Genomic DNA, 25,335 nt, shown 5'->3' with positions numbered 1-25,335 from the left:
GTAAGTGCAACGATTAGGTCAACATTTTTATCAGTTCAAAACTGACAGAGCAGCCCTGTAGCTAATTTTGTTTGCATACAGATAATGGGGAGACATTATTTTAATTGCATCATGACTTGTAGACATAAATTCTGTGTATTTTACAAGGCTTGAAACCAGTAGAAGTATCTATGGAGGCATTTTTACACACACAGATACACTGAAATGTGACCTTACAGTCATGGAGTTGGCTTGTGTATAGATGCAAGATTACTGCAAATAATATTAATATTATTTGATAAATTGAGTTATTTTATCCTTTTTTAAAAGTCTGTGTTTGATTACTTTGGTAATATGCAACATGTTTATTTATCTGAAGATGATGTAATCCTTCGAGGTCAGAACTTTTGAGTACAAGTTTATTCTCGTAATTTTAATAAATAACTCAGCTCATAACATGTAGCTAACAAGTCAAGTCAAGTTTATTTCAATAGTCCAAATCCACACATTTCTCTCAAAGACTTTTACAATCTGTACAGCATCTGACAACCTCATCGCTTAGACAAATTTGTAGGGAAAGGGACGGACAGACGTAGGTGTCGTATAAACAGAATCCACATAAGGGGCAGGAGTAGAAATACAATATGAGAAAGAAAATTACAACATTAAGAAAATAAAGTACATAATATATAATATTAAGTAAGGATTAAGTGTAATAAATCAAACTAAATGTGCCACAAGTTTAGATTCTGACATTTAAACTTTGTTTGTTATTCCATCCATCCATTCACACTGGCTGTTAGCTGGAGCCTATCCATTGGGGGAGAGGTGGGATATATCCTGGACAGGCAGCCAGTTTATCACAGAACTCAAAGCTGAAATGTGCTCCTCCGGGCTACATGTAGGTGAACGAGAACAGGGGCAGTGTGGGTGTTTTTTTGTAACTTGTACATGCAACTTTTATCTCTTCCGTTTCATACCTGCCTCCTGATAGAAACTGCCAGCTCACCTTACTTGCATGTGTTTGGACTGCGGGAGGAAACTGGAGCACCTGGAAGAAACCCATGCAAAATGAGTATTGCTTGAGAAGAGAAACAAAGAATTATGACATAACTGCCCAAAGTGCAAAATGTAAACATGCAAAAAAAGCATGACTAAAAGCAGACTATGGACTATAAGCTTAATTTAATTTCCCCTAAAAGTGACACATTTTATTTATTATTTTACCTTATTTTATTTATTTTACCTTATTCCATATTAAACGTTTAAGGGCCTTTTAAAATATAAAAATGACCTCCAAAGTTTGTATATCCCAAAAATGACTTTCAATTTCAGTACTCTATCAAAATTCACATTCAGTGTTTCAGAAATTTGTTCAATGAAGTTTTGAGGATGCAAAAAAAAAAAGTGGTTTGTATTTTCAGTCAGTCTATCCTCAGATGAACCCATAGAATCTCTTACAGCCAGTCAAACTGTGCTGAGCGGCGTAGAAGCGTTTGCCTGGAGGATCATATGTGATGTAATGCTGCTTGCATCACACTGTATCTCCCCCAGCTGATGACAGTCAGGCCTGTTTCCCTTGCCAGCACATCCCAGCTGCTATGAGGCAATGTAGTCTGCCAGGCACAATACGGCGTGTCAGCCCTCAACAATGGAGGACTTGTGCTCCCTGGATGGCATCATTGTCACAGTTTTTTTTTCTTTTTGGAGGGACGGCTTTGTGAATTGTTGTTGTTTTTGTTATTGTTGTTTTAGCTACATGTCTCTCTAGGTTAGCCAGTTATTAACCCATGCATTGTTGGCTGGGAGACAATAGATGCGGTGTGTGATGATGCACAGCTCATACATAGAGGGGATGTGGGTCATGGGAAGAAGAAGGAATATGATGGTGTCGTGGGATTGCAGAGAATCTGTACTTTAGGTTTTAGCGATGCCAAACCAGATCAGTAACGTCAGACACAGTACGCCAAGCTGAATTCACCTAAAGGGTAAACCAGAGCTGGAGACTTGAGTTGGACTTAAAGCGAGACTATGTCACTTTTGAAAGAGGAAATAATACAGTATTATAATTTATAAGCAATAATGCATTACTTTGCTCAATTCAACACAGGGGGTTTATTTGCCATAACTGTACTTGGTCTGGAATGGCCAGTAGCTTATTATGTTGGCCAATTTTAGAAAACTTTAAATATATATTTCTGTGTGATATTACTGAGTGACTTTGCTGACTTAAAGACATTTTTCTACTTTTCTGCTATTGTTGCACTACATTTTCCATTATCCTGTAATTGTGGCCCACAATTGCCGTGTTGATTTGCTGTGTCAACCTGTTGTGTAATTATGGGTGTGTTAATACTCCACAGAAAGTCCTCTAACAATTTGAGTAACGAGCCTCTCTACTACATAAACAGGTGCCTTCTTAATGACACTGATGATTGCCTCAGGCCAAAATGTTTGCAGAGTCTCTTCTCCTAAATGATTCATTAAAACGTGAGAGAAATAGTCCCACGAGTGTGGACTTAAAGATACATCAATACCAATTTTTTTGCATTGCCAATGTTGTTGTTATATGATTTGAATAGGGAAAAACTGATATTAACTTTTACATTTTGAATCAATGTAGTTCGAAAAGCGATATTTTAGGGTTCATTTCAGGGTTCAGTTATTAGAAATGGAGTCATTTTAGGTGTGAGGTAGGAAATATTACCTTAGGCTTCGCAGGAAATTATCCACTGAAAATCTGTATCAAAGAAACCTCTGAATATATTGAAGATGAGTGTGTTTGATTGCTTATAAATTCAAATTTTCATTTGAATCAGAAAGTATGTGCTATTTCTTCATTCAAATATTGCAAAGGCTCGCTTTAGAGTAAGTGTGCATTGTTTCAGCATGAATTTATCAGTCTCGTTTCTCACAGATAAATTATATAATGTCGTACTGACATTAAGATGAACTCACTTGTCCACTCTCACTTACTCATTCCAACCCAGCAGCAAATTATTGGCAATGATTGTTGGCAGCCTTATAGCAGGCTGATATACTTGCCTTTACCTATGCGTTTGCATGTACATGATGGCTACCCTTTATATCCTGTGTTCCTTCGGAGTGCTGATTCCTCAGGAATGAACACTATGTGTCCGCAAGACGCAGCCCATTAATGGTGGAGGCAGTATGTCAGCATCTGAGGTACAGTCAGCAGGAGACTCTGAACAAACAGCAACAATGGCAGAAGGTTTTGAAGAGAAACTAACAAACACGACTTGTTTAGGTCTAGGGAAAGATCAGGGTTATGGTTAAAATTACTATTTCATTAAGGTTAGGGGACCTTCTTCGTCATGGTTACAATAATAAACACTTGGTTAAGGTTATGGAACGATCGTAGTCATGGTTTTAAAAAACAACATTGACTGTTGGTCTCCCCTGTTAAGGTTGGACGTTTTGTTGACTTTGTCGCTCTTTAATAATGTCACCTGACTTCCTCCTTTGCTATCGTCATAATTACTATGACCACTAGAGGGCTTTGTCACTTGAACGTAAACAGATGTCATTACGGGGTACTTGCTGAAACGACCTCTGCTTCCATTCAGCAGTTCATATTCTCTGTCTAGGAATAAAAACAAACATACTTTCCTTCTGTGATGATGATGACACACCACATGATCAGAGCTGATAAAAAGTCCGATCCACTTGAGTATTGGACATATTGAGACCTGCAGCAATACACGCTACCCAACCCAATCAGACTGAACATAATTTGGACCCGGTCCAACTCGGGTCCCAGATCAGGTCTCAGTTACCAGGCACCTGTGAAGACCCATGAAGAAGAGTATCTGTCCTTTCTTAGTCTTTCAACCACACGTGTGTTGTCACAAAGTAACTCCTGTTCTGCCCCCCTTCCACCCCCATGCTCCCCTGATGTAGAGTTAAAGTCATAATCCCTCCTCCCCTCCCTCACCCCACCATCTCATCAGGTCCCTTGAGCTTTGCCCGTCCTCATTAGTGGGTATTTTTCCCATGTTTGTTAATTGTGTCCTGCTTTCTGCACCACCTGCCCCTCCCCCCCCTCCCTTGCCCTCTCTTTTCCTCCTCCTCCTCGTCCTCCCCTCTTTCTCTCTCTCCTGCCTCCCCTGCTCATCTGTGCTCTCTAACAGCCACTAATTGTCATCATAAGGATGCGTTCGCTGTCACAACTGGAGAACAGACTGCAGACCGACAGTGTGCAGCCTGGCTCCTCTGGCCCCCGGAGGCCTCTGGAATGGTGTCTGGGGGCCCAGAGGACCTTGGCAGACAGGAAACCTCCCTCTGCAAGTGTAGCTAATGAAGACAGGATGAGAATTTTACCTGGCTGAGAGAGCGAGAGAGGTAGTGAACTCCACATAGGCAAACTGGGAATTCAAATGAGAGGAAGGACAGATAAGTACAGTGGCTGCCTAACAAGATATGACTATGTACAGTATAACAATACAATACTACAGTAACAGAGCATAAACAAACAATAACTCCCACTGTTGCTGATTTCATCACTCAGACTCCACTTACCAAGATCTCCATTTGTTTCTGTTATTTTCCTCCAGTCATTCTCATGGTCGTCTTGTCTCTGTACATTCATTAAGTTAAATCATGCAGCCTCAGGATAAGCTTAAATAAAAAAATTAACTCAAGCTTGCAGGAAACATTTGCAGAACCATCTTTGCCTCAGTTTTCAACCGCTAGATCAAACCTGTGGCTGTTTGCATCCCTTCACTTATCCGCATTCATGCTCCTTCACATTTAATGCCTACTTACATTTCTAATTTATTATGAAGCTGAGTGAAACATGTATATCCATGATGCAATGTTTTTTAAGAGTGGACCAACACATCACATGGAAATATTTATATTATATTAATATTTATATATACATACAGTAATATTTACTGGTATGTGTATAAAATAATTCCACCTGATACAGTTCTTTGGAAATTTTCATATCTTCATTAGAATTTAAAAGAAACTTCTGTAGGTTTAAACAAAACATAATAGTAGTATATAGAGGTTGTGGATTTTTTTCAAGCATTGGGTTTGTGAGATCTGTTTTAAACAATTAGATAGTGTTTCTGGGAAATCTGCCAATAACTTGTGAATGCCAGAATTAATGCAAATTCGACCAATCCCTGGTTGCAGTACTAATTTTTTCAAATAGCCACAATTTTTCCACAAAAAAATATCAAATTTGGAAAACAATTAGAAAAGCCATTTTTATCACTACAATTTGTGGATGAAAATAAACCAATAAAAAACACTTTTAGAAGCCAAGGTCAAATGAAAATCAAACTTAAATATTCACACATCATCTTCCCTGTAACTATGTTGGAAAGGATCGCTGAACTTGTCCTCTCATGTAAGCACATGCACCCAGGCTATGTGTCACAGGGAGATTCCTAAAGTCATTTTTAGTGTCACTGGAACTTGTTAAATTTTATAAGTAACATTCAATTCAATTCAACTTTATTTATATAGCGCCAATTCATAACAGAATTTATCTCATTGCACTTTTCCTATAGAGCAGGTCTAGACCGTACTCATAATATTATTTACTGAGACCCAGCAAATCCCACATCTGAACAGTTTTTAAAGCAGACTGATTAGATGACTCAAAAATGAATTACAATACAGCTGAAGTATTTTTTTAGTTTGTGTAAAGAGTATTGATATACCTTTGTGTTTAGAATATGATTTTTCTTTAAACTTCAGGGAATGAACACTGCAGATTGGTGCTTGTGTGTCTGAATGCATGTTTGAGTCTTAGCGTGTTAATGTATGTGTGCGTGTTTGTGTGCAAGTGGGAATTTGTGCTTTGTGGCATGTGTGCCCTCAGCATGGGGCCATGGCAGGCCCCGTACTGGCCAGCTGGAGGCTCAATCTGTTGAGGGGGTCCGCTGCTCAGTGGTGGGAGGTCGGCCGGACCCACATCGACGCCCCGACCGTTTGCCCCGGCCTCCCCTCTGACCAGGACGTGCAGCTTGGCAGGCCCAGCCAGGGACTGACAGCTCCGCACAACCCAATCCACAAGACACTGTAGAGGAGGAGGTGGAGGAGGAGGGGGGAGGGAGGAGAGATGCAGGAAAGGAGGAGATGATAGGAGGGGATGTGGAGGTGGTGGCAACTTTAGGGAGGGGGAGAGTGGGAGACTGCTCACAGCAAGGCAGCAAAAACAGCAGCAGAGCAAAGTCCAGACAAACTGCCAACTGCAGAGAGAAGCAGATTAAGACAGACAGGAAGGCAGAGAAAAAGTACAGAGTACAGACAGATGAAGCTCTACACTTAAATACATTCTTACACACTCTGGAGGCCACTTTGGAAAAGCTTCATTTTGGGGGGGATAAAAACACTGGTTTAGTCTGGACGGAGGATTGAAACAGAGAGAAAAAGATGCTTTTACAAATTTAATGTGGGCGAACTCTTCTTGTCTAAAACCAATGGTTTCCATCTGGTCATGCCTCAGGTCCACATTTCTCCTTAGTCATTAAGTCATGGTCCACACAAAAAACAAACTAAAGAAAACTAAAATACATAAAGTGCAATTGGGGTTTGATACCCAATGAAATTAGAGGGCTGTTATTTTTGGTTGCCACACTAAAGTTATTTTACCAGAAATTTGCTACACTTCAAGTTATTATTTTTTTTGTTGTTAGTTTTTTAGAAATTGACCCTTTGGCTCGCTGACTACTCAAAATGGACATACAATCCACTTTTGGACCACAACCCCACAGTTGGGAACCATTGTGATAAACATTCATGTGACGACCATTTATCTCTTATCTTTGAAGCGCTGTATTAGTAATCTACAAGCAAGACACTTTAAACTTGTAAATCAGATCGCAAATTTTGAATTTTTGAAAAAAAAATCTACTAGTTTGTTGTCAGTTTTTTTGTTGTTTAGAGTCATATTTTACTGATAGCATCTCTTAATACATCCATTTCTTTACCACAATATATGTACGCAGCCAAACTAGTTGTGCACTGAAATACTTTAAGAGCGACCTAAAGGGCCTTTTATCTGAGCTTTATTCACATCATTTTGTTGTGTAGGCATGTGTGCGTGTGTGTGTGTTTTGGTGTGTCTTTACCAGACTGGTTCACTGCTCTCTCTGACAGTTTGATGCAGGGCACCAGGGTTACATCTGAGGGAGTGTTTTTAGCGGTCACCAGTCTGCAGAGGGGACGTTAGTTGGCACCATCTGGTCATGAGATCCAATGTTTATCTGGCAGTCTTGGCCAATGTCCATACCTGCTTGTTCTACACACGCACACACACACACACACACACACACACACACACACACACACACACACACACACACACTTACTGGGGGTCAAGCTACCCTAAGCGACAGGCTGAGAGCAGATGTCCGTCAACCCTCCCAGTCCAGTTAATTAAGCAGCATCAAAAACAGCAATGAGACAACTCACATGCATACACACACACACACGCACAAGCATACTGTACATGCCTACAGCCAGTCCAATGGCTGTTTGTCCGTACTAGAGAGCAAAAGAGAAGAAGCATGGATAGCCACAAAGGCAGTACATGTGTGTGTGTGTGTGTGTGTGTGTGAAAGAGAGAGAGATTTATTGCATAAAACATTTTGTCACACAAAAGCTGCAACCAAAGATGTGTGAAAGTGAAAGTTACTGATGATTGTTAAAGCAGGTCTGAGCAATGAGAGGTGTTGATTCAACTTCATGATCATTTTGGACGATGTAGTTTGTGGTGCTGTTAAACTGCATTGCATCATACAGAGAGGCGTTTCTGTTATTTAGCCTACTGTCACTGATGTGTATGGGGTGGACAAAATAAGAGAAGCACCTGTCAGCACCTATAACGCAGTACAATCCAACAGCACCATAAACTGCAGCCCTCAAAATTATCATACAAATGTCTAAAACTATTTCAACAAAAACTGAACATTATAACCTTCATGGAGAGAGGGTTTACTAGGAATGTTGTATTAGACTGCATTAGTTTTAGCTAGGTGTACCTAATAGACTGGCTACTAAGTGTATACCTGCCCTTAATTATGGCCTTTTGCCAGATCGTTTATTGTGCCATCCCAGCTGTGGTGTTGCAGCCTTCTTGTTGTCGCATACTTCCTGTTTTTTGGATTTTTGCCTGCTTGCTTATGCCCTTTTGGACCTGGTTGACTGTGCTAACCTCTGCCGTCTTGTTTGACCAAGTAAACCTTACTTTTACCTTATCTGTTTTTCTTGCTGTGTTATTGAGCCTTTCACTGTGAGCATGTTAGCATGCTGATGTTAGAATTAAGCTCAAAACACAGCTGCGCCTAAGTACAACTTCACAGAGCTGCTGGCATGGCTGTAGACTTTTGTTTAGATGTTTAGGTTACATATAACTATGTTCTTCTCATTAGACACATTAACCAGATTTGATGTGTGTGTTTTGTTGGGCTGGCAGTCTCTGTAGTTGATTGTGGCATCATATCAGAGCTGGTGAAGGGCCTCAGTGTTTCTCACTCCTTTGTCATCCCAGCAGGCAGTGGGGTGAAGTAAGGGATTGTGTGATCCAATGAAGCGTGCTGTTATCAGAGACTTCAGCCCCGGTCATGAAGCTGACATCACCCCATTGCCTCAGTTTAGATCTGCATGATGCACAGTGGGTCACTGAGGATGGGAGGGAGAACCCTGAAATCACTGCAAAGCCTGTGTTGTTAATGATCAAAGTTTTCTTTTTCTGTTTATTAGGCCTGGCTTTTCTGAAAAGTAATTTCTCTCTAGCAAATGAAGGTACTTAAACCACTGTTTCACAATGAATGAAAGATGAAAAATGATTTCAAATCTGTTACTCTCTGAGCAGAGCTGTACATTGGATGCTTGAGACTTGGACTTGAGTCAGACTTAAGTCACAAAAATGAGGATTTGAGACCTGACTTGGATTTGACTGCTCTGAGTCTTGATTGACTTCAGACTTGACTCTCTAAAACATTCAAGTCAAGGCAAGTTTTGACCCGGTAAAATCCTGGAACAATAAAATATTAAGACAGCAGCAGGCCGGTCTTGCATAATCACAAAGCTTGAATATTTATTACTAGGCCTGTGCGCTGAAAGAACTTGGTCTCCTTATGTAAAAAAAAGTATATTAAAACAGCTGTGAAAGGAAAATGAAAGGAAAATGATTAAAGTTTGTGTTGTTTTGATGGTCAACATTCAGAGACTTGAAAGACTTGAGTCTTTACTTATAATTCAAACCATATATATTTTTTTTTAATTCAGAAAAAGCCTGACATATTTGGTATCTTTGTAAACTTTGGAATCTTGACCTAGAAGTGAAATTTGAGATCTGCAGGTCTGAACAATGCCTGATCGTACAGCATTGTTGGAAAGATGGAACCACTCGCAGGTACCTCAGAGTTTAATCAATATAAATTTGCAGAGACTATTCACCAGATATAAAACTACAAATTAATGCTAACTACAGTGGGTCTATGGGGTTCACATGAAGAAGAATTGACATAATCCGCATTTGAGTCTGATACCAAAGCTCCCTGTGGTTAACTCAAGTCTCAGTGTTTGCCACAGAGGAAAGAGATTACACCTGCACTGACTTATCTGTGCTGCTCTACTGGAGGGAAACAAGACAGAGACAAACACACAGTCTGAGAGAAGCTTAAAGTTTTACTATCGTGACAATTAAGCTGGTTCCTAAAGTGGAATGCTTTTGCCCTCTACTGGTGAAAAGCCAGAACTTGTGCTTGTTCTAGCATTGCAAAAAGGTACCTAAGGTCCCATTCAATTCTAGAAGAACTGGATAGTAGAGACAGTGTTCAATCAGTACACTTAATGAATAAATTAATTCCATTCCACACTAACGTCCTCTTGAAATATGTGTTAGTTTGTGTTAATGTTCTTACTGTAGTGCCAGTATGTCTTTTCTATGTTGTCTGCTATGACTGTCTGTGTCTGTCTCTTTCGTTGGTTGTCACTGCCTATGGGCGACCAAACTACTTTACCCTCTAATCTAATCTTAACTCAAGTAACAGTGTCAAAACAAGATAAACAATATAATGAAAAACAAATTACACATTACACTTCCTAGGAGATTATTAGGAAATTACAAACTTATAAAATGAAACGCCTAAATAACCTTCTCAGTGTCTCTCCTTGCCAGACAAAGTAGACTCTGTGCATTGTTTGTTACCTCTCCTCTTTATTCACAACAACACTACAAAATGAATCACAGAAAAACATGTAATACCCTTTAACTTCATGGTAGCACACTTTACACAGAGGACCACTGTTATTTTAAGGTAAGACACTGAAGGGAAACAACTAGTATGAAACATTGCATCATTGTCTGTAAGCACATGTAGTCAAAAGCTTAGTGACTTGTTGTTAGGGTCCTCCTGCATGAAATTGTTGGTGCTGTTGTTTTTCCATGTTTCACCATGTTGTATGTGACGTTCTGCACAATCCATTCAGTCCTGTCAAACAAGCCTCTTAGTGATCACAGCCGAACAGCTCCAGGGATACCTTGTGCTGCTCAGGCAGGGCCCTGCCAACAATAAACACCATGAGGCTTTCAAAGCGGTAGAAGTGGTTGCCTACGATCACCGTAACTCCTCCAGGACCACACATGGCAGCATCAACCTTCTTGAAGAGGGAAAATGGACGCTTGTTGCCAGCAACACGAGGGCTGGCCTTCAGTTCCACATCATAGATGTCCTGACCTGGAGGACAGCAGGCAGAGATGTGAGTGTATCTCTTTATAAATTGTGGAAAGCTATAGTGAATTCATTTCCCAGTACGTTACCATTAATTTGGTGATTTGCTGATCAAAAGACTTCAGACATCTAGGTCAAAACTGGACTAATTTTGGTTGAAAAGTGACACTTTTGTAGACCTCAGGGTTACATATAACTTGTTTAAACAGGATTTCAAGGACTAGATTTCATTGTGAAGCAGGTCCTAACTACATATTGAAATATAGTCCTTGAAAGGCTGTTGAAACAATAGTTATATGTAACATCTAAACAAGAGTCTACAGCCATGCTAGCAGCTCTGTGAGGTTGTACTTAGGCACAGCTGTGTTTTGAGCTAAATGCTAACATCAGCATGCTAACATGCTCACAGTGACAATGCTAACATGTTGATTTTTAGCATGTAAAATGTGTACCATGTCATCATCTTAGTTTAGCATGTTAGCATGCTCACAATTGTTTATTAGCACTAAACACAAAGTGCAGGTGAGGCTGATGGGAATGTCATTAGTTTTGTAGGTATTTGGTCATAAACCGTAGTATTGGACACATTTTGACCTGATGATGGCACTAGATGAAAAGTCATGAGATCACCTAAGTTATTACAATTATTTATGAGAGGGGCGTGAATGTGTGTTCCAAATTTCATTACAAACCATCCAATAGTTGTCGAGACATTTCACCAAGAACCACAAATATACAAAATTTCATGGCAATCCATCCAAAAATTGTTGTGATATTTCAGAAGGGCCGACTGACAAACTGACTTTGCCATCCATAGAGCCAGGCATGCTGCTAGCGTGGCTAAAAAGACCTTCACATCAAATTTAACCTGGTTTTAAAGACCTCTTTTGACCTGCTAAATCAGTGAAATCACCAAATCAGTGCTTAATTGGTTGCTCTTGAATTTATTGTACCAGCGATAAAGTCAGTGGTCAGTATTAAAAAGTATTGCAAAAAAATACTATGTTTTCAATAGTTTTCAAGAGGTTTTGGTTAATAACAAAACATTTATTAATTTTAGATTTGTTCTCTTAGTAGAATTCCTGCTGTTCCTGCTCAGATTTTTTGAGAGCTCCCTCAAACAGCAGAGCCGTTTCTGCCAAATAACATAACATAACATAGCATATACATATTTTTACATTTATTTACATTACATTTTTACATTTATTTACATAATTTCCATTTCCATTTTTAGTGCTTGTAAATGCACAGGCTAGTATCTTCAAAATGATCCTAGATTTCTTTCATGGATTGTCATCAGCCTTGCATATTATTTTAGATGCTGTCTGTGTCTTTACCTTTGATAATGTGAGCAATGTGATGATCCTCGCAGACAAATGCGGCATCAATGGGACCCTCGATGCCCAGCTCCTCCTTCACAGACTTGGGGTAACCGTCCAGGTGGGTGTGGGGCTCACCAACTTTGTAAACAAATAAATGTTCATCCTGAGGGGGAAAAAATATAAATGTTGTGTGTTTTAGCCTTGAGGAAAAGGTGATGACAAGATCAATATGATGCGTGTGTGCTTGCCACTTACCTTGATCATGTAAAGGTGATCCTCATAAGAGAAAACAGCGTCCACCTCACTGTGGAGCTCCTTGAAGGCATTCTCGATGGTGTCCGCCTTCAGTGTGTCATTGCCCTCATCTTTACGGAGGAAATGGTGACCTGCAAGACAAGTGAATCGCTTAGGGATGCTGCAAACAGTAACACTGTAGTAAGATTGAAAAAGTAACAGAGTACAAATGATAAACAGTTTACCAGCCACCTCAAAACGTTTTAGTCTCTCTGATTAAACAGGGTGGCTGGTAGAAGTCTTTATGATCTGAAACTGATCCTTACCTACCCAAACTTGATGTGCGTAAATTATTTTCCAAAAAAAGACACAATCCGAACAGGAGCCAAAGACAGTAAGAATACTTAGACCCAATCCAAAATTCATTTGACCTAAACAGAGCTGTTAGAGAGTCCGCTCGGATGCACTTGGGTATTAGACATTTACAAAGAGTCCCACCACCTGTTGCAATAGAACAGGATCCTGTCCAGCTCTATTAGACTGAATAGAATTTCAATTCAGGATCCAGGTCAGGTCTGGGTACCGAGTCAACCCATACAGACCTCTGGTGACCAACTGGTGTTTTAATAGGATCTATTCTATTATTTGCGTATACGGTGAGTAGATTTGTGGCTGACAGAAGAATACGCTTCTCTATAAATATGGCTACATACATAGTTTCCATTTGCTGCTGGCAGAGTTAGCTGTATACAATACATACAAAATACCATAGTTTGGTATATTTTGACAAAAATATTAATGTTTGTAAAATAGGTGGACAGAGGAGAAGAGGATGCTGGAGGAGTCATTGTTGGGATCTGTTGGAACTGTTGTGAATCCAAGCTGACTAAAAGTGCCATAGTCACCTTGTTGTTACCACATGTTTCTCAGTCCACTTGGATCTGCAACCCCCAGACATTTTGGGAAATTTTAGCTTAGTTTAGCAATTAAGCTTAGCTTTGCATAAAGACTGCAAGCATGGGGAAACAGCTAGCCTGGCTATGTCCAAAATTCAAAAATCTGCCTACCAGTATGTCTAAAGCTCTGTACTTAACACATTATATCTAATTTGTTTAATCTGTCCACAAACAGAAGGAGAGTTATGTGCTGGAACTATTTATTGAGGAACAGCTGCTGCCCGCAGTAACTTTGGCCGCTTTTCATTTGGAAATTGTTCCAGCACACAAGTCTTTCTGATCCCAAAGCAATCGATAACCATTTCAAAGAAATATTCTGTTGTCAGATCTCACCTCTGAAGGCATACATGTTCCCAGCATTGTCAGATGTGATGGCATCCAGGTGAACACGGCTGCAGCGCTCTCTCTCCACGTGGTCGCTCTCTTCGCCTGAACAGCAAACAAGCATAATGCTAAGGTTACTTATATATTTAGGCATATCAGCTTTCCTCAGCATTGCTTCCAAACTGACTCAAACGTGTTAAGCAGAGTATTTTATCATCACTTCATTGACAACCCTGAGTGACCTTTAAACTAAATTTTAATGTGCCACTGAGTTTGATTTGGAGGGAAATCTACTGGATTGCTTTACAGCCAAAAACAGATGCTGTTCAGAGATAAACATAGATAAAACTCTGATTGATGAATCGCTGACATTGATTTTTCACTTACTAAACTTGGAACATCTCATGAAGTAGTCGCGTGCCTCTTTGGGGTATTTGCCATGCACCTCGCCGGTCTTTGGATCAAACTTGGAGAACATGTGTCCATGGAAACAATAATAGTGCTCCATAAAGCGGAAAGCAGACGTGCAGTTTGGCATGGACTTGAACTTTTTATCATCTACAGTCTTGGTTTTGACGTTGTAGTGGTAGATGTCATTTCCTACAGAAAAAATGACACATGATGTTAGAGATATATTTTGAAGTTATTCTCCAGATGGCTTAAGATACTGAGCATGAACTTCCACCAAGGTTGCTCAATCCTCTAAATTTGTTCTTATCTTATCTTTATGTTTAAAAATGTTTAAATTGCATCTGGATGTGTTTCAAATACACACAGTGATTCTGACATTCACTGAAATACAGTTGTTGATGAGAAAATAGCAAAAATGTTTAAAAATGTCCAATCGTTGATTCACACCAAACATTGTTGACTTGTTCCGTGACTTAACCTTTCACCAAATTTCATTAAAATATCCTACTGAAAAAACACAAGTAGAACGTTTAAGGTTTTCTTGCAACGAGGTCGGTAAGAATGTACACTGACCCTTGAAGAAGATGACAGAGTCTTCATCACACTCTGACTTGGGACACTCCACGGCAGCATCCAGGTGGTCAGGGATTCCAGGGAAGACTTCGGAGATGTCCTTGGGGTAGCCGTCCTCCAGCTTGTGTTGGTAATAGCTGAACACCTTATTGTCCTGTATCAAAGGATCACCGCGAGTACCAGATTAAACTGACAATAAGCTTGCACAATCAAAATACAGAAGTTTATTAATCTATGGTGACACTATCATACAGTTTCTACCCTTGGGAGACTTACAAAAAGGAGGTAGTGCAGGAAGAATATTTGATGATTGCAAAGGTGTCATGATGACAGCAAGTTCATAACTTTCTGCAGTTGGGTCTGCCAGCTTCTAAATCTCTTTTTAGAACCTGCAAATCCCTACTTGTCCAGCAGTAGTTTTCAATGTCTTTCAGCCTTTCTTCATCACCTTACCACTTTTTTTGTAGTTGTTGTCCCACTTGCTTTGGATTGCATCTTTGGATTTTTTGCATGCCAGTTTTGCACGTTCCTGCCTGTTCTGACCAACTGCCTGTTGCCAAACTCAACTACCTTGTAAACTTTGTTTTTACCTTACCTGCCCTCTCTGAGAGACATGCATTTGTGTAATCATTTCACTGAACCATTACACAAAGGGACAGTCTTTCATAAAATAGGGTCTGATTATACATGAGTAAACTTATGATGAGCTGGATTAATTACAATTCAGACTGCAAAGTAATTTTCTTTACAGGAAGGTGGTTGAATCTAGGACCTCTGTTACATAACAGTTAATAATGAGTGGACTATGATGAGATCAGAAACTACTGAAATCAGTCTTTAATTTCCAAAACAACTTCAGTTGTTACATACAGGCCATTATTGGCGTCACTAGAAATTTGGAGCCCCCTGACAACAGCTGAGAAAGAGCTCTGACACAGTGAATAGCTCTAATCCCAAACGTGTTCTGGGTCCTCTGCAGGGGCATTACCCAAAGAGTTTATTTTTAGGAAGGAACACTTTTAATCTTACTATTAATCTCAATATTGAGAAAGATCATGAGAGTCACAGCCTGGACCGTACCAAGAAGAAGAACATGTGATCGTGGTCGGAGGGACTGTCCTCGTAATGCATGCGGAAAGCAGCATCTACATGGCCCAGGTGGTGATGGTCATCCAACTCAGCGAAGGACTCATTGGACAGCTCTGCTTTGCCATGGAACCCCTTGAACAGATGATCACCTGTTAGAAAATACAGGACACAACCTTTAGTTTGAGCAATTTTCTTCCACATCTTGTGAGTTGAAACTTCATGCAGTGAAACCGGAACATGGTATGATTTACAGAAAGCAACACTTACTGACTTCACTTGACACATGTTTAGGTATGATTTATTTTGGGGACATAAGGCAAGCAACTTCCCATTGTATTGAGATCATATGATGAATCCTACCCATGATTCCTCAATATGTAGGGACTTACCCTTGAAAAAGTATGGGATTCCCTCTTCGTTCACTGCAACAGCATCCATCTCAAGGCCTTCACAGCGGTCAAGGACAGCTGCAGAATATTATGGTCATGTGAAATTAAATAGAAAGTTTTAAATAAAGAGTTAACATTCATGATGAGAAATGTCTCCCTAATGACCAAGACGTCAAACTAGTGATGTCAAAATGAGTATTAATGCTTTCCATCAACTCACCTGATGCATGTGCTTCTTGCCTGGTTGAATAGAACAGATAAAGAAAATCATTATAATTTTGGTTACACTTTACTTGGATAGTCCACCTACACATAGGTTATAAAATAATTGTAACATTTCAACTGTTTTGCTCTTGTCTGTAGATGTTAAGCAGATAATCAATAAAGTATATGTGACAATTCATGAACATACCCTATACCCTAAGATGTTTTTTGTAGGCGGACTAGCCAAGTAAAGTGTAACTGTAATTTTTAGTTTTTAGTTTACAAACTGCATGGTGATTGTCCCTTCAGTTTAAGTGCAAAAATACTTACGACTGAGCCAATGCCAGAGCCAGGCAGAGACACAGGATGTGGGCGAGCAGCTTCATGGTGAGCAGTCCTTTGGTCCAGGAGAGGCCTGGAAAGACAGCAGAGCAATGCAAAAGGTATCCTGGCAGCTGCTGCAGCAACTATTTATACCATAGCCCAGTTTACGTGGGCAACATCATGGAGGAGGAGCGAACAATGTGCAGACGCACTTGGCTCATCAAAGACACCCACAATGTTTGACTTCCCAGAGCTGTGCCCCAGGGAGCTCTACCCCAATCATCTCACTGCTTAGACCCACAACCAGGAAAGTGAGTCCTGTGGCAGCAAAGATTCATAGAATTTAGAAGGCTCCCTTTTCACCAAGAAAATCTAATCAATAGATGTGTATCTTATGCACTTTAAATGACACTATGTCCTAACACGTGCATACTTCATCATGTATTTGTCATATTCAAACTTAAACTTAAAGCATTTTGCTGAAGATCTAGCAGCTGTTTATGACACCAACGCAGTATTCATTTTTAATGAATGTAAAGCTTTATAGATTTAGCAAATTTACTATGGCAGTAGAAAGACCTGCTGTTGGTATAAGAGAATTTGCATGCTTCCCTTTGCTTCATATATGTGGCTAAAAATAAACAAAGTCATTCTAACAAAGGCTGAAAAGTAGCCATACATTTATATTTTATTTTATTTATATTTTATTATAATTTTTATTATTTTGCATTACAGTATACAATATGCTCATAGAGATGTTTAGCCTAATCTGTTACAAATATATTCCAGAACATTCAAGAAGACAGATCAAAGTTGGATCTGCATCCAGGACCTGGTCCAATTCTGAGAGGTAACTAACCCAGTGCACCAAGAAAAATAAATAAAAACTGCTGACCACTGCCCTTCACAGTCCTCGAAAACTAGTGTTGTATAACGTTTCTATGGTGAACATTAACAGAGAATAGTGGGTTGGCCTCATTGTATGTAATACTTATCAGTGAAATTAAAAGTGCTCCACATTGCGTAGCCCATGTACGTGCTGGCTTGCATTTGCAATAGAAAAACTAGTTCTCTGTATACTTCCTATTAGGTACTAATATAAACTATGAAATTGAAAGTGTACTGGACAATATGAAAAGTCTATGAAGTTGTTGAAACAGTACAAAAAGAAACAGGAAAAGTGTATGGAAACTGTATAGAAATGGCAGCGGCACGGCTCAGCAGGTTTCTTTCTGGAAGCACCATTGTAGGAATTTCATCAACTTCCTCCTCATTCTCTGCATCTCTCCATCCACCAATCCCTTTCCCTTACTCCTTTCTCCATCCACTCCTTCTACTTCTCTATACATCTTTCTCTTTGTTCTTTTTCCTCCCTGAGCTTCTGTGCATTGGAAAGTAAAAAGGTCTAGTTGAGCAGTAAAACCCTTTTCTAACATTTTGCCAGTCTAGAAAATAGAGGTGTTTTTATTCAGAGTGGTTACTAACACAAACATTCAGTGAGTCACTGTTGAGCAATGATATTGTATAGAGGATGGTGCACAGGAGTAATCAGTGTGTTGACTGGGGCCGGGACCTTAACCTTGACTGAGGCATATAATATTCCAGGTCTGTCACGTTGAGCACGTAGTGCATAGCAAAGATTTGAAAGTGCTTTTTAAAAAAATAGCAACACTGTCTTGCTCTTTTTTGTTAATATTTGAAAAGGGCAGAACACATGTTGACCTTTAACATGGTTAGGTATTTTGTTTGTTTTTCATTTCTCTGGGAATTTATTGTTAATTTTTGGATATTAAGACAAGTACATGAAAAAAACTAAAATTTGTGTAGCTGCACTGTTATTTTTTTATTATTATTATTTTCTACAGCATGACCAGTAGCAGTTTTATTTGTCACTTAGTGGAAGCATTAACTGAGCTTTTGTCAAATGTAGTGAACACAATCCTCTTGCCGCAGGAAACGAGGAAACTTTTTTGCTGATTTTAAAAAATCTGGGTAAATATGGCCTCTCAACTGTACTGTTAGAAACAACAGGGTCTCACAGGTGAGTTTTGGCTACAAAGCTCTGAGTGACTCAGGGTTTTTTTCCAACCTGGGAAATAGTACATGGGCACATATTTGAATCACTGGAAAAAAAATTGGAGATGTGAGCAGCAATTCAGAAGTCTGGAGCCAGGGTAGTACAAAAATAAGATCCTTTAACTCCACTGTCACATTTTGTCAGTAAACCGCCTCAAAAGCCTTTCTACTCTGCCTGTGTGATGGATTTTGGTCCCAACTCCTGCCATCAGCATTACTGAACCATGATAGTCTGCCATCACTGTACAGCAGAGGAGGAGTCACCTGCCCAGGCCAGTCAAAGGGCATGTGGGCTGATCAACTCGCTTTGAGCTAGTTTTCATGGATGAGATTCCCCATTTAAGGATGAACTGGAATAAGTAAACCCATCTGAGGTGAAAACCAAGTGAACTTCCTGTGTTAACAAGGAGATATACTGTAGTGCAAGTTTCTCACCACTAGAGACCAGCCAAGCACAGTGTTATGTGAAACATTTTAAATTGGTTCAGCCTAAAAATGTACATTTCCCTGCCTAAAACAATGTGAGTTAAGAGAATTAAACGTATAATACTAGCCTTCCTCGTGGTTGTTTTCATTATTATCCAAAGAAACAACTGCAACTCAGCTTCATCTGTTTTAAACGGCACACAGCAAATTCCCATCACATGTGTTTTCTCAAAACTACAAAAGGGAAGGGTCTCTGGAGAGTTTTAACTCTCAAACAGTGCATACTAGGAAGTCAGCTAATATGCTAGTCATGTCAATCTTTTGATTAGCTTAGTCAACAGTACATTCATTCAACTCGTTATTTCAAGTCACATGACTTTAAGTCATTCACATTCAGGTTTCTAAGTTTTGAAATGGTTTAAAAATGAAAACTAGATATTTTAAGTTGACTTAACTTGAAATTAATAAAACTTTACATTAAGTTAGAGGTATTAGATTAGTTTCCACTAAAATCCTATATGTATATATGTTCATATATATGTTGTACGGTGTAGTAGCGACTGACTGATAATCAAAACTTGAATTAATATTAACGCCCATCCACACAGAAATTTATATTTATAAATTTATAAAATTTATATTCTGCAGTACATTTTTAACATCTTTTTATATTCTAGAACTGTTAAAAATCCTATGCGAAAGATTCATTTTTAATGAAAACAGAACAGCAGCGTTATTTAAAAATTATATACTAAATAGAAATGAATCTTGAAAAGAACTCTCCCACACACACACATACACACAGGGTTATGAGCTCATAGCTAGTAATTTATGGAAGATCATTATCGACAGAACCGCTGAAGCAGAGAAAATCAATCTGCACACAGAAAACAGATTTGTTACAGCAGAACAAGTTTACAAGCAAGCACAGACAGCATCCTGAGCACAATCACATATTTCACCCCACAAGACAACAGTGCTTAAACTGAGCGCCCACAGATTGCAGATTGCGATTACTCGATTTTGTACTCACTCAATTGTTTTGTCATTAATGATATTCTACATTTAAAAACTTCCTCAGAGAGCAGTTTGTTCAAATACTGTCAGCCTACTACTTACTAGTTAAGCTAGTTAGCCAGACATGCTAACGATGCAGTTTACATCAGAAAAATCCATTCCTTGTGTTATTGGTTATTATTCCAGTGCAAAAAAAAACACAACACATTACTATTCACACTCTTTAAATGCAGAGTATCAATCTTATTACAGTCCCATGTATACTGCTTCAACATGTGGAGAAATCCAAAGCTAGACCCATTGTGCCTAGCTACAGTTGCTAAGCTATAATTGGACAATCATCACCTGCCTGCACACCTGCCTTTTATTCCCCAATCAGCCTCCTACTATACCACTATACCAGCCCACCAGCAGCTCACATTATTATGATCGTCTGTCGTGTTATTCAGGCATTTACTGTCCAGCTCTAGTCTGTCTGTCTGCCTGCGTATGCTAGTTTTTGGTTTTTGACAACCTGCCTGCTCCCTTTTTGGACTCTTTTGCCTTCACTGACTACCTACCTGTTGCTGAATCTTTTTCTCATTCACCTTTTTTACTTTACCTGTTGTGCCTCTGCTTTCTGCTTTTAGGTCCATACAACACTTACCAGAATTGTCACAAATACATGTATGTGCATCTTAAATGATTGTGTTTACTCTCTTTTGTGTATTGTATCGTTGTACTTTCTTTGATGTAATGCTGTTTTATGCTGCCGTTTCAGGCAGGTTTCTCTTGAAAAAGAGCTTTTAGACTTTTACTTGGTTTAAAGAAGGAAAAATAAAGTAGCAGTATGTGTTGGGGTCACATAATCTCTTTAGTTTTCTTTCATTTCACCTATGGCAATGTTGTCGTTTCAGGACTCTCTTTCCTGTGTTAATAATGCATCTTGTTGAGGCTTCCTCAGACTACAAGGTATCACTGGCTGCCTCACATTACTTCTAAAGTGCTGTTTGACATGGAAGTAGCCTGTTTGTGTACCTCTCTGTGCTGTAAAGCTATTTGGATTGACTGTGTTGTGTGTAAAGTGCTATTTAAATAAAGATGAGGTTAAAGTTGAGTAGCTGAAGAAACTCTGTAGCTGAAAATTTAATAAATAAGTAAAGAAACTTTATTCATATCGCACTTTTGAAAGCAGTAGTTACAACAGGCTTTATAGAAGGGACAAACAAAACCTATAGAATAATATAATTATTAAACAATTGACACAAAACCACAAAATACAAAGTTATAAGATCACAAAAAGCAGTGCTTATAAGAATGTGCACTGATTTGACATCTGACCTTGTAAACCTGCTAAATCAACAGTTATGTAGCAGAATATTTGCAATTCTTGCCATGATATAATGAGAATAATAATCATTTAGGATCTTATTATCTTATTATGATATTCATGTTCAGTGCAGTTATCTTGGCATTTGTCATTTCTGTCTGTGAACTCGGCTGAGCCCGGATTATTGGCCTTCTTTGCTGTTCATTCATGAAAAAACAAAAGACGTAGATAACGAGGGTTATCTTTCCCTGTGTGTGCAACGCAAAGAGGCCCACAAGTTCATGTTTATGTTCAAGAAGTGTGTATTTGGATACCTTTTTAAATAGATGATTACATTTGAAATTACTTCATGGACAGAAATAGACAATTAAAGTTTTAGTTTGTTCAGGAATCAGTGCCTTACGTCCTTCTTTATTCCTCTCCTTTCATGTCTGTTGATGATTCACAGTGTTGGGTTTTGTAACATAATTACACTGCAATCTTGACCAAAAAAAAAGATGTTTCAAACACAAGGTAGTGGTACCTAACAGCAAAGACGAGAGCACAGAACAGGCAGTTTCATGTGGGTCTAAGAGTAAGCCATACTAACAGCAGGTAACGGAAAGTCTGACAGCAGATTTATGTCTGGCAGGTCCAGGAAAATGCAATCTGCCTGGTGAAAGTGTGTTCATTCATTAATTCTCTTCACCATCCTGTCACTGTAGTTACACTGACAGAGACCTGGAGCCTGTCGACCATGCTCAAAAATGCTCCTCCAACCTTTATGCACAAAGTTCAGATTTAAGTAGTTATTGACTCAGTTAAAAGAGTGACACTGTGGGTTATCTGCTTCAGAGGTCAGAATCCTCTTCTCTGAGAATGACATGTTTTTTTGTTTTTGTTTCTGTATGGTAAAAATGATTTCAACATAAAACAACTATGTTAAATAATTACTGGGATGGATTTTTAAAGGGGATGTCTGCAGAATTTTTCATCTTTTTTATCTGCAAAGTCAATATTGAGGAATTTACTATGCAGTCTTAAGTGTGCTATGGGAATAATTCCACAGATTTTCAGTTATTTATATTCATCTGTTAATAAATTCATACATCTGTAAAAAATACATCTTTAAATTTGCAATTAAATCATGCATTAAAAACCTTAAAGTAAAAAATAAAATCTAATGAATATTTCTACTCTGATATAAATGTTGAATTAATAAGTTGATTTTAAAATGGGTCTCCCAATTTCTTCATCTTGTTATTTGTGATGAAGGAAAAAACAATCAACTGAAAATAGAATTTACAAAATAGAGTTTCAAGGGTTCTATGTTTTGACTCTACATGGGTAGGGAAGTTCACTGAAAGTTTCTCATCTTTAAAAACCTCTACAAGATGAGAAAGTGCCCTGCACACTGTGGACCCTGACGACACTGAGGTCATGTGTCCTCTGAATTTTTTTCAGGGAATCTGGGAGTTTTAGCAACCTGGATTTACATTCTACAGTTAGAAAAATCCACATGGTGGTTATTTATTTGGGTCATTCCATTTTTTTTTTTTTTTAGATTCAGTATATTTAAATTTGACTACTTTTAAGCCAGCAAAATAAAAAATAAAAGGCTTCACAATTTCCCCACCAGAATGTTATTCCTGGCAGCGTGGAGAATGCTTTGAAATGGCATTTAGTCCTTCATGCTGGGAAATAAAATTGTAGTTGAATAAATCAATTAAAAATGAAAAATACATGAAAATATGCATATGTATTTTAGATACTTTCCTTTTGATATCCGAATTTATGAGGGGGTGCATCGTGGGGCTGGGATTTCTGAAATCCTGCCTACGCCCTGTGCTACACCTCACCTCCTGTAAGCACATGAAATAAAATGACTACTTTACATTTCTCCTGTTTCTCTCCCACAAAGCTCCCAGTCATATTTGTGGATTTCAGTCTTTCAGTGAATATTCACGTTGAAAAACAACAACATTGGTCTTGTGTTCAAACATTTATAACAACCTATGTTTACACTTTCTTGTAAAAGGCTGTTGTCTGTGAGAAGAGATGGCAGAAGTAGCGTGTTGTTGTTAGCGTTGTAAAATCTCTTAAGGAGGAGGTCGGGGTGGATGGATGGCTTTGATATGGGAGACTGCTGTTGGGCTCTGTTAACCGCGACTGTGATCTTTCCCTAAACCTTAGCAAACATTAAACATAGCAGTGGCAGATAGTACATTTTCATTTTCAGAACTATGATTTGTAACACTTTTGGAGGGCGCTGACAAACAATGCATTTTGTTGTTTATGTTGGATGACTTGTTTATTTATTTTTTTATTGTGACCGGAGGCTGACTGATTGTGTTTAATGTATTACTGTTACATAATGGTGTTGTGCATTTTGCCTCCACTCCCTGAAGTGCATCAGAGATGGTGGAGAGAGCTTTTGCTGACATTAATAAATCATCCAGCATTACAAAACAATGCAATGAGACACAATGAGAAACCAGCAGAAAGAACGAGGAAGAGGAATAGTTATTTAAACAAAAGAAGCAATGTGTACATCTATAATCTAGTACATGATTTATTCCCTATATAGAAAAAATCCTCTGTTCTCATGTGAGCCATTTTCAAACTTGGGAGCAATTATTTGGCCAAACAAACGCATGGATTGCACAGAGTCTACAATTTGTGTAGCTTCCTTTTGTGCCACAGCAGCTGTTTTAGGTCAGATGGCACTGCTGACCAACCTGAAAATGTTGTTTCATTGAATTTCAGTAATGAAGAAGTATCTTCTAACACAACCTGAATACCGGGTCTGTTGTATGTCTGGTATAATGTCTCAGAGCAAACCAAAGCTTTCAGGTTCTGACAAACAATGTTACCTTTTTTTGTTTGTTTTGTTTTTTTGACTGACTGCAGCTGATTACTATTATTCATTTTGACTGTTTAAATACTTTTCATACAGTGAATTTTAAAGTTGTAGAACAAACAACATTTGTCTTTTATATCATGCATGAATAGTATTAATTTAACAGTAAAAAGTGTGTCAGAGTGTGTAATAAATGTAACTTTAAATGTTTGAATGCTGTCTGTTTGTGAACTGTTTTGCTAAATAAAGTATCAAACTCTTTATTAAAATGCACATTCTGTGAGATATTAACAAATAAAATGCAATGTGATTGTGACTCATCTTCAGCTGAAAAGTTTTGACTGAAGTCTGTCGTTACCACAGATATCCAGTAGAGGTCTCCCCTGCAAATATAGTAGAAGACTGGGATTGACCTCCACATAAGAGATTTATCATTGACAAAAAAAAAAGTATTCTAAAAATGTACTGTTTATTATAGAGTTCACAGCAGCTGAAGTGAAACAGCAACATATAGGGAAATTGTTGGCTGTGTCATTGGTGTCTCTCTCTTTATGTAACTGGCATTCAGCGTCTCACCATGTCAAATATATTTTTAGTAGGAAATATCAATGCATTATTTAATCATCATTATTTAAGAGAAGGGATGTTTTTTGGTATTTATTAGTCTATAAGAGTGCCCTATGTTAGAATGTGGAGAATTGGCTAACAGGGTGAAAAGGTCATTTCTCATTTCACTGTGAGTTCAGTTGTGATCGTGGGACAGTTTGGGGCCCCTGTTAGCTTAAAACAGAGTTTATGTGATTTGGACGAAACACATCATGTCTCCAAGCCAGCTGTGAAATCTGCTGAAGGAATACTTCAGGAAGAACTCAAGGCATCTTACTGGGAAAATTCAGTAAAGACTGAAGGAATACTTACACATGTCCAAGGTGTAACTGGTCTAAAAACAAACAGATCACAACCTGAGACACATTTTCCCTTTTTTGGTCAGCAGGTGTCAGTGATTTAACGTCTTGAAATAACCTTTTAAATATAGAGGCCCAATTGGTATTTTTTTGACGTAACAGTATGCATATTAGCATTTAGGCACATTTGCACACTGACTCTGCATTTTGTGACTCTCAGCTGATCCAAAATTCAAAATA

The 25,335-nt window shown here is 38.6% G+C and overlaps 1 protein-coding gene and 1 long non-coding RNA gene across 3 annotated transcripts; both read right to left on the bottom strand.

Moving 5' to 3' along the window:
- Positions 1 to 443: 443 nt before the first annotated feature.
- Positions 444 to 2,091, bottom strand: LOC122885077. 2 transcript variants are annotated; one of them, XR_006380039.1, is made up of 2 exons: positions 960 to 2,091; positions 444 to 874 (listed from the first exon to the last, which is right to left on the bottom strand). It is a non-coding gene; the product is annotated as an uncharacterized LOC122885077 (long non-coding RNA). The 2 variants fall into 2 exon arrangements; XR_006380040.1 differs by having other exon boundaries at positions 989 to 2,091.
- Positions 2,092 to 10,163: 8,072 nt separating this feature from the next.
- hpxa (hemopexin a) lies at positions 10,164 to 16,667 on the bottom strand. Its single transcript, XM_044215719.1, has 10 exons — positions 16,530 to 16,667; positions 16,216 to 16,235; positions 15,996 to 16,073; positions 15,598 to 15,755; positions 14,518 to 14,671; positions 13,921 to 14,133; positions 13,543 to 13,638; positions 12,275 to 12,405; positions 12,035 to 12,182; positions 10,164 to 10,703 (listed from the first exon to the last, which is right to left on the bottom strand). The coding sequence occupies exons 1-10, from the start codon at positions 16,583 to 16,585 to the stop codon at positions 10,474 to 10,476; spliced, it is 1,284 nt and encodes a 427-aa protein (XP_044071654.1). The 5' UTR covers positions 16,586 to 16,667; the 3' UTR covers positions 10,164 to 10,473.
- Between the last annotated feature and the right edge of the window lie 8,668 nt (positions 16,668 to 25,335).

This window comes from Siniperca chuatsi, linkage group LG12 (assembly GCF_020085105.1).
Source record: "Siniperca chuatsi isolate FFG_IHB_CAS linkage group LG12, ASM2008510v1, whole genome shotgun sequence".
NCBI classification, from domain to species: domain Eukaryota; kingdom Metazoa; phylum Chordata; class Actinopteri; order Centrarchiformes; family Sinipercidae; genus Siniperca; species Siniperca chuatsi.
Note: the sequence above shows the minus strand (reverse complement) of the source record. Positions and strands in the feature narration are given on the sequence as shown.